We start from the raw sequence: 10,832 nt of genomic DNA, 5'->3' as shown, positions 1-10,832 counted from the left end.
AAACTATTTGTTTTCGCTGACTTTATAAGTACATTAAATTTTATCAAATAATGTATCTTTTACAATTCTGTAAATGAAACAAACTGGATTTTAAAAGGTGGTGAGTCTGAGAGCTGCTCCACAATCCACCCGGTCACTATGCTGAACGTTCCTGCTTTCGTATCATTAAATGAAGCTGAGCTCTGGCCTCACCCGGTGCTGCAATCACTTGATGAGCCCCAAACTCTCCTGGTCCACCTCACCCTGCAAGCAGAGATCCTACTTCTGAAAGTATCACCTTTTCTTTCCATTACTGTGGTTCAAGGATACTACGCCTTCACAAGGTTGTCCAGTATTCATAGATTTTATAGAATCCTTTGACTAAGCCTTTCCTTAAAGAAAGCAAATGAAGACAGCCAGTTCTTTTTCACGCCACTTCAGCCAACCTTGCCTTTCCCCTGCTCCCCTAACCTTTTTAAACCGAGGTACGTGAGTGAAGTCAGGGCAGGGATCTAACGCACTGGGATTAGACGCCCACCACGCAGCCACCCTGGACTTACCTTCCCGTCTTCTCCCCACCACTCAGTCCCCCACCTCACCCTCCAGGGGGAACCGTCTACACACTGCTCTCCAGATGTGGCTCCAGCTTTCCCTCCATCATGTCGTCACTCACATCACAAGCACTGCTTCCCTTTCACCCCCATTAAGTCCTTCCTCGTTCCCGACTTACTTCTCTTTCGAAACTCAGCGGAAAAGCTCGACTCTTCATGGACTCTTTCCTGACGCTCCCCTGCCTTCAGGAAGTCTTGTAAACTCGGTGACACGGCACAGCCAGAGCGGCCTGCTCTCGTTATGGCACTGAGAGCAAACACAGAGGACACAGGGCTTCCCCTGGTGGAATCTGAGATCTGTCTGGGTAAGGCCTGGAAGGTCTTACGAAGTTACCGTAACCACTTATTAAACATATTCATCTGCTTCTGAGTTAAATAAACCACTTTAATGCAAACACTCAATAGGGCATCTTGCCCATTGCTTGCAAGATTATGTCTCTCTCTGCTGCTGTAGGCATAGACGGCTTCACTCCATCCCGTCTTCTCTGGATCATGATAGAATTCTGTGTGTATGTGCAAAAAAGAAAAACCAAAATCAGTCAAGTACTAAATGCGAATCAGTTACCAGTAATCTGCTACTGTGGTCTTCAGAAAGGAAACGTAAAAAACCGAGTTTAAAAAAAACAACAAAGAATGCATTCTAGGACTCCAGATACTGTTTTCAGACGATTCTCAATTAAACAGAAGTGATTGTTCCCACAGGAATATGTTAACTGTAACTGGGGTGGGGACACACTTTGTAACTTCAGGCCCATCGAGAGGAGCTACGGAGTAACGGCCAAATGAAACCAACAGGTAAGCTAGCAGAGGGACAGGAAGCAGCTGGATCCAGAGCTCAGAGAAACAGAAATTATATGGCAACGTCCGCCAAAAATGGGACCACGGGTGATGGCGGGAGAGGAAGAAGAGAAAAGGAAGCCTGATGCGTGTTGTGACGGGGCGAGCCACCTATTCCGCTCACCTCCAGAAAACTCCAATTGTTAACAAGGCTATCGCTTTAGGGCCGCAGGCACTTATGCACGTAGGAAGACACACCTCTATCAGAGCTGCGTCCTTACACGTGGGCAGAGGGTGAGGCAGCTAACGAGAGCGCCCAAGGATCCTTTAGGGCACACGGAGGATAAAGTCAAAAAGGTAAGTTTCCGACAGCCATCACTAAGGAAGGATTGTGGGTGCTGACAAACTTCAGGCTTCAGTTTCAAGCTGAGCAGATGAGTTTCAACATAAAGGTAACCAAACTAGGCTTACCCAGAACTTCCGGCAGTTTTTGTACTTCAAGAAGTGAGCGGAACACCTTTCTTTGTCATAGTTATATTCATCCATACATCTGGTAGAAGCATCAGATTCCTTAAATATGTAAGATAGGTATCATTTAAGAGGTGGAATGGCATCTAAAAAAAAACAAACTTCTGAAGCTGCTTCCCCCCCAGAGCAGGTAATGTGAAATAGTTCCTTTTTGTTCATTTGAACGAACAGATAATGAACAGGAACAGAATTATCTTTCCAACTATCCCAGCATTCGTTCTGCTCAAAGCAGACATCTTCCTTTTCACAGTGGCGTCAGTTTTCTGAACACCTGATCACAGGAATTTGAGTCGAAGCACTGACTGAGATCACTTAACCCAGTAACCGGTCAATGAAGAGGCCGAGGCAAGGTGCAACATGCTCAAGATCACGGTGCAAGGAGTTCCCTGGCGGCTCAGTGGTTAGGACTCGGTGCTTCCGCTGCCGGGGCCTGGGTTCAATCCCTGGTCTCGAAACTAAGATCCCACAAGCCACACGAGGCGGGCTGGAGCGGGGAGGGAATCACTGCTGTATGTGGAAGCAAAACTCAGTCTCCCGACTCAGAGGGCAGCTCTCCGCCCCTCCAAGTTCTCGCTTGGCCTTGAATGTTTGAGTTAAGGTGGTTTCGAGAACCTAAGTAAGTTGCTAATGACTGGTCTGCAAGGTAACTTAACGACATTCATCTCAACGTGTGTTCGGCTATCATTTGCTCCATTACGCAAGTGAGTACACAATTATGCAAGCAATTTTAATAGGTTATCATTAATATCACTTCAAAACCACAAGGAGCAACACAGGGCTAAGAGTTCAAAGGAGGGTAGCTGCCATTTGGGAGTTAGATTTCAGCTGTCTGAACTGGAAGTAGATTGGAGAACAAACTTCAAAGTGAAAGGCATGATTCCGAGACTCCAGCTAAAGGGAAGCTTTAAATAAAGGGGAAGGTAACTTCCTTCACAGATCTAAGAAACATGGTCTAGCTAAAGAGACTTAGTAAAGCCGTTAAACAGATGTCATATATGTAGCAAAGCTAATCTTCTAAGCCAAATATTTAATGAATGTGTATATTTGGAAAATGCATATAGGATCGGGAATATAATTTTCATAGCACCAGTCCAACGACTGCATTATTCAAGGGTGACAATGCCACAAGTAAGAACCGCTAAATCTTACCAAATAAATGCCAATAAAGCTTTACCATTACAACGAAATGTTTTGTTTACATGATACCTTTGTGAAAACCTTCAGGCTTTAAATAGCCTAATTCAGTTCTCAACCCTCATCCTCAGCAGGTTGTCTCAGGGACATGATGAAGGCGTTGCTATCAAAACATAAATTTCAGGGACGGTTTAAAAATACCTACTTTCCATCTTTGCATGTTTGGACTCAAGAATTTCCTCTGTGTTACACATGCTTGTCTAGTATAACAGTGATGTTATACAAATTAGGGAAACTTAAAAGAGATGAATCCTTGTTAGCTAGATTATGAATATCTAAAAATGCTCTAGTGAAATAAGGATACACAGGCCAGGAATATTTCTCGTACAGAAATAACTTTATTTAAGAACTGCAGAAAACTGACGCCCACAAAATCAGAAGAAGCCTGTTTTTCCAACTCGATACTCACGACAATTAAAAGCGATCTGGCTTACCAACAAGCAAGGATTTATGTCAGGATCTCTCAGCCTTCCAGCTACCACGGGCATCCTACCTGTCTTCTTCCTGCAGGCAGATGTTGGGGAAGAGTTACACAGTGGATGACAATATAAGCTAGTAAATCTCATCAGCTCCACAAGTACTTGAAAAGTTAATTCTGCCATAATGATTATCCAGTGAGGAACTCATATAACCTCTGTATTTTCAGAGTAAAGACTTGGATGTGATTCTCCTTTGCACTGACTTGTGCCTCAGCACAAAGGCCTTATTTAAATTCCTAAAGTGCATCTACTGAAATTTGATTACAATGTCCAGAACGAAAGATAGTTCAGCTAAAATTTGGTTTTCGTTTACTCCTATTTCTAAAGGTTAAGCAATTAAATGTGTTAACGAAACCTAAGAATACCGCATGCACTCTATTACTTCCTTATTATATATGGATTAGCACACAAAATAAGGGTGGAATACTTTAGTACAACCCAACTTTAGCAAAAACATTTGTTAACTAAAGTACGTGAATGTCTACTCCATGGCCAGCCCTGGGATGGCCGATATACCAAAAACAAAAACAAAACAAAGTTATTACTTAGTTGACATTCTGAAAAGTTAAAAAAAGAAAATCTGAAACTTAACTTCCAGGGGCATCTTCTATTTAGCTGATACTTCCCAGGGTTGAAGGAAGTCAGGGAATGCTACTGTAGAGCATTCATCTTCCAACTAAAGCCGTATACAGAGATACAGCTCTGAAGAAGCCTTTATCCATTAAAGATGACCACAGTTCTCTGAGGGCCAATTAGTGATTCCAAGTCAAGCTGTATACTCATATAACAAGTATGTCGACTCTATCCCAGGACAACTACTCTCTATAATGAAGTTAATTGAAATTGGTATACTATTATCTTCAAAGACATGTCATAGAAATGAACTAAAAGGGAAAACTAAAAAAAAATAATCAACTGACTGTTAATTACTAAAAGGTAATTTTTTGTTTATTTCAACGTATTAGCATACTATCGATTAAGCCACCCACAAATATTTTTAAATGCTCTGCACTAAGTTTAAGGAACTTACTCCTGAATGGTGTTCTAGCTTAACTGTCTTTTACCTAGAGGTCTAAGGAGAAGCCAGCAAATAATGCAGTATGACTTACCAAAAACACCACTGAATAAAAACTGCATCAGTATAACCAGACAGAGCTCAGAATTTTTGCACAAAGTGGTTTCTACTTTCCTTGCCCAAGATGGGACCATCAAAACATATCAGTCATGTTAAAAGAAATAAAGTACATTCAGGAAAAACAATCAAACCCCACCAGCTCCTGAAAAGTGAAGGTATTCTGAATCTTGAGTCAACTAGTTCCGTTTCTCTATTAAGAGAAAGATCACGATGTCCAGGCTAAAGGAGATAACCTCTGCAAAGAAGGATGGAAAAAAGTCTAATCGTTCGGGGGTCTTTTCAGTACCCACTAAGTAATCCTTCTATTTTATCATCTTCACTGACCAATACATGAGTATACCTAGCTAGCAGAAACATCTTAGCAAAAAGGAAATTCAAGATGCTGTTCAACTATATGTAGAAGCTTCTTCCTCTCCTGAATACAATTCCTTTGCAGCCTTCACTTCTTCTTATGAGAGGTGAGGGCACTAAGTAAATTCACAGCCTTCCTTTCTACATCTGTCCTATGCTGTGAGAGCAAAGAACTCTGCTTAGTTGTTCATATGCCTTGGATATAATCTCAACAACGATCAGACGCAGACAGAACTCAGGTTGCCTGCCTCCTGTGAAAGTGTTCTGGTTCGCATTTTATCATTGTCATGGGTCAGGAATTCTTTACAAATAACACCGAGGTAACATCACATATACCGAATCAGGTCTGCTGTAGGAGTTTATCCACCTTTCATTTCCTCTCCCTTCCGGATTCTAAATACAAGTCAATCTAAGTTTGGATTTCCGACTGTCACCTTCTTTGCATGAATCCTCATGTATCAACTGGAAATGAAGAGGAAATGTCAGTTTACAGTGAGGAGCGGGGCTGAAGTCAAGTTCGAGTGTTCCGCCAGCGAGGCCTTATCTACTTAGTTTCTGAAGGTACCAAACAAACGTGACGAAGCTCTACTTGCAGGGGACAGTCAGAAAGAAACCAACGATTTGAGAGAGGGGCCGCAAAAGCACGGCACGTTTGAGGAATAGCCCTAAAATCTTTTCCAAAGGGCAAACTGCTTTAAAAAGTATTTCTTGATTTCCCACCCAGTGGTTCAGGTCGCCACTCCGAGCAGCTCTGCAAAGGAAGGGGGACGCGAACGCTGCTGACCCGTCCAGCCCACCCCTCCCGTGCTGGTCCTTGCCCAGGCAGGGGTTGCGGCCCTCCCACACCGCAGGGCAACCGTCGGGAAGCTGAAACACGTCCTGCGAGGCCCTCAAGCCTTTAACCCACGGCTGGGTGCAGGCAGGCAGGGTCAGGAAGTAGCGGTGGCCCTGCGGAGGGGGCGGGGAAGGCGAACGGAGACTCTGGAGCCAGGCGAGCCCCAGGCCCCGCTACCTCCAACGAGCTGCCCGGCCCCCCGACGGCGGCCGCAGGTGAACCCACCTTGCCCCGACCTTCACCTTCGACGGCGCCCAGAAGAGCAGGGGGAGAGGAAAACGCAGGGAACTGGGGGCAGGGCTAGGCATTTACGCTCCAAAGGCTGGGAAAAAGGGTGAAGGAAGGGTGAAGGAAGGGCCGGGGGTGCCCAGGCAGGGGGCAACTTCCTCGTCCCCGGCCCGAGAAGACCCGTGTTGCGGGGAGGATGTGACGGGAAGGGGCCCGCGCCCAGGCGAGGCCTGGTGGAAGCGGCGTCACGCCGGAAAAGCGGATGCGGGCCCCGCGGCGGCCCAGGCGCGCCAGTCTCTTCCCGCAGCCCGGCAGCCGCCGCAGAGGGAAGGGCGGGGAACTACTCACCTCGGGCTGCCGCTTCACCAGCGCCCAGGCCGTCTCCAGCTCCAAACACGTCAATGGCTCACGCAGCGGGACCTTAAGTAGCGCGCATCCCAACGTGCTGCCCCCGCTCCCCGGCGGCCGCCGGCCCAATCGGGGCGCGCCGCCGCCTGACTGACAGCTGAGCGGGGCCTGGCGCGGCGGGGGCGGACGGGCCTCGCCCCGCCCCCGGCCGGCGGGAGGAGGGCCGAGGCGGGAGGAGTGGGCGGGGCGGCGCGCGCGGCCCCGCCCCGCGCGACCCCCCCGCGCCGCGGCCCGCCTCTTAACACTTCGGCTTGACGGGCGGCGTGGAAGGCCAATCGGCGGGCCCAGCTGCGGCGGCGGCGGCGTCCAGTGGTCGACCCCGGGGCGGAGCTTGTGGGGGGGCGGGCACAGCGGCGGGCGGGGGCAGGGGGCGGGCCGGCGGGAGGCGGGGGCGGCGGCCGAGCGGGCCGGGGGAGGCAGCGGTGGGCGCGACGTCGGCGGCGGCGGCGGCGGCGGCGGCGGCAGCTGCAAGTTGGGCTGCAGGGGCAGCGCATACACTACAATGGCTGCTGGAAAGAGGCGTAAGGAAACAATTTCCAGGCCCGCCGCGTCCAGCCCGAAATATGAGAAAAAAATTATTAGAAATTCCGCGGGCGGTGTAAAGGCGGCGGACGGGCCGGAGGGAGGATGTTAAAGCCCCGCGGTGAGTTCTCCCGGGGTCCGGGGCGGCGGAGAGGCGTTTAGCGGGAGAAATATCAGGGTTATTTAAATTATGGGACTCGCCGAGGGGGCAGAGGAGCCGCGGCGGCGGCAGGAGGAGGAAAAGTTTGTGCTACTCTCAGCCCCTGCTCAGGACCCCAGAGAGAAAAATAATAATAAAAAATAAAATAAAATCATTCAGCGGGGGTGCGAGGACTCCCGGAGTCGCTGCTGACAGGGCAGGGGGCGATGCGGCTGGAGACCCGAAGGTGAGGTCGGTGGGAAAAAAAAAAAAACCCTTTCTTCAGGGTCTGGAAAGTTTGAAAAGTTTTCCTCCTCCTCCTCCGCTCTGGTGCTGTGAATATTGTGACAGCGGCAGCGGCAGCAGCGAGAGCGGAAGACATTAGAGACCCGAAAAATAAGGGAAAAATTAATATAAATTCAGTTTTACGAGTAAACTCTCCGCATTTTCCACCAAAACATCCCGGGGGAAGGTCGCTTCCCAAAGGGCCTGGCGGAAACCCGCAGTCGGCAATATTTGGGGGGCACTTTGAGTGACTTGGGGGAACTTTGCCCCTTTTTCAAAAGAGGTTTTTCTTTTTTGGAGAAACGGATTTGTTTTTGCCCTTTCCTCAGGTGGGCGAGTCGGGGTCGGGGTGCGGGGTCTACGGGGAGGTGTGAGCCCGGGGTGTGTGCCTGCGGGAGGAGGGGTGGTAAATGAAAGCAGGAGATCTGCACAGAGCAGGGACAGCTTGTTGTCAGTATCATAAACAACCAAAATGGAGGGAGAACTCAGGCATATAACCAAATAAAAATTTTTTAAAAATCGCAAAAAAATCCCAAAAAATCCGGGATGCTCCCCCTTTTCTCGCTCAAGGTAGAAGGATGAACCGCCTTTCCCCTGAAGCCCATTTTGACTTTGCAGGGACCAAGGAGTTAATATTTATTTATTTTTTAAAACTTTCGAAGGGCAAAAGCCTTTTATAACTCAACCGACAATGAGAAAACGTGAAAATCCGATGCTCGAGAAGGAGGGGGAGGGAGGGGGGGAGGTGGTAGTGCAGAAACTGCTAAACTTATTGGTAATGTGGACTGATCTGCGATAAGATAAACACTATATTTGCTATTTTATAACTCTCTTTTAATGATCGTTGCGGGGTTTCCCCCCCCCCTCCGTTGGAAAAAAAAGTGATGCCATTTTCTTAATAGAGTTAATATGTGTGATTGGAAGAATAAACCTTTCCGGCTTTAGATGGCATTTTCGTCGCATTTATGCTTCAGGTTTTGTTGGTGGCTCCCTCGTTTCTTCAAACTAGGCTCTACAGAGGAGGGGTAGAGAGGTGATGCTGCACACAGAGGCTGGTGTGCAAGACTGGAGCACCTTTTGGGGTGGGGTGGGCAGTTGCTGGGTTTATCCCTTCCTGACACGTTTGCTTCACGTGCTCATCCTCAGGAAGGAATGTTCAGCTGAGGTTTTCTGGTTTTACGTATAGAAAAGGATGGTGCCTCTTGCATCACATTGAAGTTAATGGGAAAGTGCTGCTGATGTTGGTTCCACGTGGGATATGGGACAGAGCAGGGCATTTTAAAGGGACAGCTTCTCTTTTCTGATGATTTTCATCACCTACACAGAATCCCTGCGTGAGGATCAGAAGCAGAGGTTCTGGGAGGGTGTGGTGATGGAAGAGTCTCCTCTTTCCATTACTCAAATGCACCCACCTTTAGCAGTGATGGAGGGAAAGGAGGGATAAGCAAGCCCAACAGAAGATGGATATTGTGAAGATCAGTTTGTATCCAAGCTGTTCTTTTGTGTAACAAGCCCTCCCAGGAACTTTGCATGTTACATTGCTTTGCTTTGGAAGCTGATTTTGGAAGGAATTGTGGAAAAATGGGAATAGTTTAAGGTGTGTGGTGTAATGGTATAGCATTATTGAACAGCTATGAATTCTGTGCAGTGAGATCAAAGAGCTGTGTATGCCCATAATGTGAATTTTACAGCCATTTTGTAAAAGCTGTAAAATACCTAATATTCAATTTGGCTTAAGGTACATTGAGGACTTCTGGTTGAAAACTCCAGACAGAGTGGTGGAGATTCTTTTACACTGTAAGCAGGAGACATTTCTTTAAGGGAAAAAAAGCACATACACCAACACCATGGAAAAGTTTACGCATACCCATTTTAAAACCCCATCCTATACATGTGCTGTAACTCTGCGCCTTTGAAATGGAAAGGTTTTAAAGTCCTGTGACCTACCAGTTTGCATCTTTTAGGTTGAATTTATTTGTGTTATTTAACAGGAAATGTTTACTGATCATAAACTACCATTGAGTCTAATGGCTTAGATTTTCACAGTATTTCCAAAATTTAAAATGTGTAGGTTGTTTGCTGTCCTCTATTGGAGATTAAGGTTAATCTCGAATAGAATTTACTTGTGTTCCGTTTTCCACAGGTATATGAAGTTTCTGGAATAGATGCCTATTTTCCCTTGTTTTTATGATTTATAGAAATGGATTAAAATTAGGGCTGGAGTTTTAGACTTCTTATACAGAATATTTTGTCTTGCTATACTGTACAAATTATTATTTTGAAGTCTAGTGTGTGTTAACCTGTGTTCACCTCTGAGCTCTTATCTGCACCTTTCTGTAAACATCTCCATGACAGCATTACATTGGTGTAGTGTGGTTTCTGATTTTGGAAGCAATTGCAACTTTCTAAGAACTCATTAAAAAATTAATCCCATGAACCACTGTTAAATCAAAATTGATTGGAAAGTGATTAAACTGTCAAAGGAGAAGAGAAACTCCCCCCCCCCCAAATAATCTTTCCAGAGGTTTTGGAATGCCATTAATACTTATAAAACCTTTGAAATTTATCGTACATTTTCATTGTTATTTTGGCTCAAGACAGTTACATTGACTATAAATGGTCAGAATTCGGTTATGTGTTTAAAATAAGTGGGACTTTTAGATCTTGAATAGTTGCCACTTTCACAAACCAGATACTAATATCAATAAATTCAGTTTCTGTAAAAGTGAAGGAAAAGTATTTCTTCCAGTTACATTAGACCATTGAGTTATTGAGGTTGTTTGGACACTTCAAGTTGTGATTAGTTTACTGTCAACCTAAATAAAAGTGCTGGTATTGTGATTTTTTTTTTTTTTCTATCTCACAAAGAATGGTATGAAACTTACTTCATGTTTGGGTTTTACACAACTAGTTACTTTTCTGAATCAGAAAATACACTCAGAGCGCACAAGTATAAACCTGTAATTCCTCAGAGAGCCTTATTTAGATAGAGCAGAGCATGATTGCTACTTTGAATTGACTGTACTGAGCTTTTTTAATGCCTGAGAAATACTACCTGTTGAACATCTTTTTTCTGAAGCTACCATTAAATTGTACCAATTTACAGAAATAAGCTAAAGTTATTGTATACTCAAAATCTTTATTTCAGTTAAAATTAGAGAAACCTCATAGGCTGAGATTCTTATTTGAAATTTATATGCCTAATTTTGCTATTCGAAATTCTATAAGGTATTTAGCTGCTTTGGAAGATGATTTATAAATGTGGGCTAATTCTGATAAAATTCAATACCTGCATATTTATTATAACCTAAATATTTTAATAAACAGACATCTTACAGCTAAATAAATTAATGAATATGTT

The 10,832-nt window shown here is 45.5% G+C and overlaps 2 protein-coding genes across 9 annotated transcripts in view; one reads left to right on the top strand and one right to left on the bottom strand.

Annotated features, from left to right (window-relative positions):
* Window positions 1-954: 954 nt before the first annotated feature.
* CHCHD7 (coiled-coil-helix-coiled-coil-helix domain containing 7) lies at window positions 955-6,607 on the bottom strand. 6 transcript variants are annotated; one of them, XR_012327151.1, is made up of 5 exons: window positions 6,115-6,458; window positions 3,524-3,593; window positions 1,839-1,937; window positions 1,552-1,692; window positions 955-1,093 (listed from the first exon to the last, which is right to left on the bottom strand). XR_012327151.1 is itself a non-coding variant. In XM_019925313.3 (5 exons), the coding sequence occupies exons 3-5, from the start codon at window positions 3,575-3,577 to the stop codon at window positions 989-991; spliced, it is 258 nt and encodes an 85-aa protein (XP_019780872.1). In that variant the 5' UTR covers window positions 3,578-3,593; window positions 5,391-5,516; window positions 6,466-6,596; the 3' UTR covers window positions 955-988. The 6 variants fall into 6 exon arrangements, 5 of the variants coding, with proteins under 5 accessions (XP_019780872.1, XP_073650508.1, XP_019780873.1 ...); XM_019925313.3 differs by lacking the exons at window positions 1,552-1,692; window positions 6,115-6,458 and adding exons at window positions 5,391-5,516; window positions 6,466-6,596; XM_073794407.1 differs by lacking the exons at window positions 1,552-1,692; window positions 6,115-6,458 and adding exons at window positions 5,422-5,516; window positions 6,466-6,596.
* A 339-nt stretch (window positions 6,608-6,946) lies between these two features.
* Window positions 6,947-10,832, top strand: part of PLAG1 (PLAG1 zinc finger) — a 50,903-nt gene continuing 47,017 nt past the window's right edge. For 2 of the 3 annotated variants that reach the window (XM_019925318.3, XM_073794405.1), the window contains exon 1: window positions 6,947-7,168. The gene's annotated coding sequence lies outside the window, so the exon portion shown is untranslated. The remainder of the gene's footprint in view (window positions 7,169-10,832) is intronic. The other variant, XM_019925319.3, reaches the window with a different exon arrangement.

This window comes from Tursiops truncatus, chromosome 17, assembly GCF_011762595.2.
Source record: "Tursiops truncatus isolate mTurTru1 chromosome 17, mTurTru1.mat.Y, whole genome shotgun sequence".
NCBI lineage: Eukaryota > Metazoa > Chordata > Mammalia > Artiodactyla > Delphinidae > Tursiops > Tursiops truncatus.
Note: the sequence above shows the minus strand (reverse complement) of the source record. Positions and strands in the feature narration are given on the sequence as shown.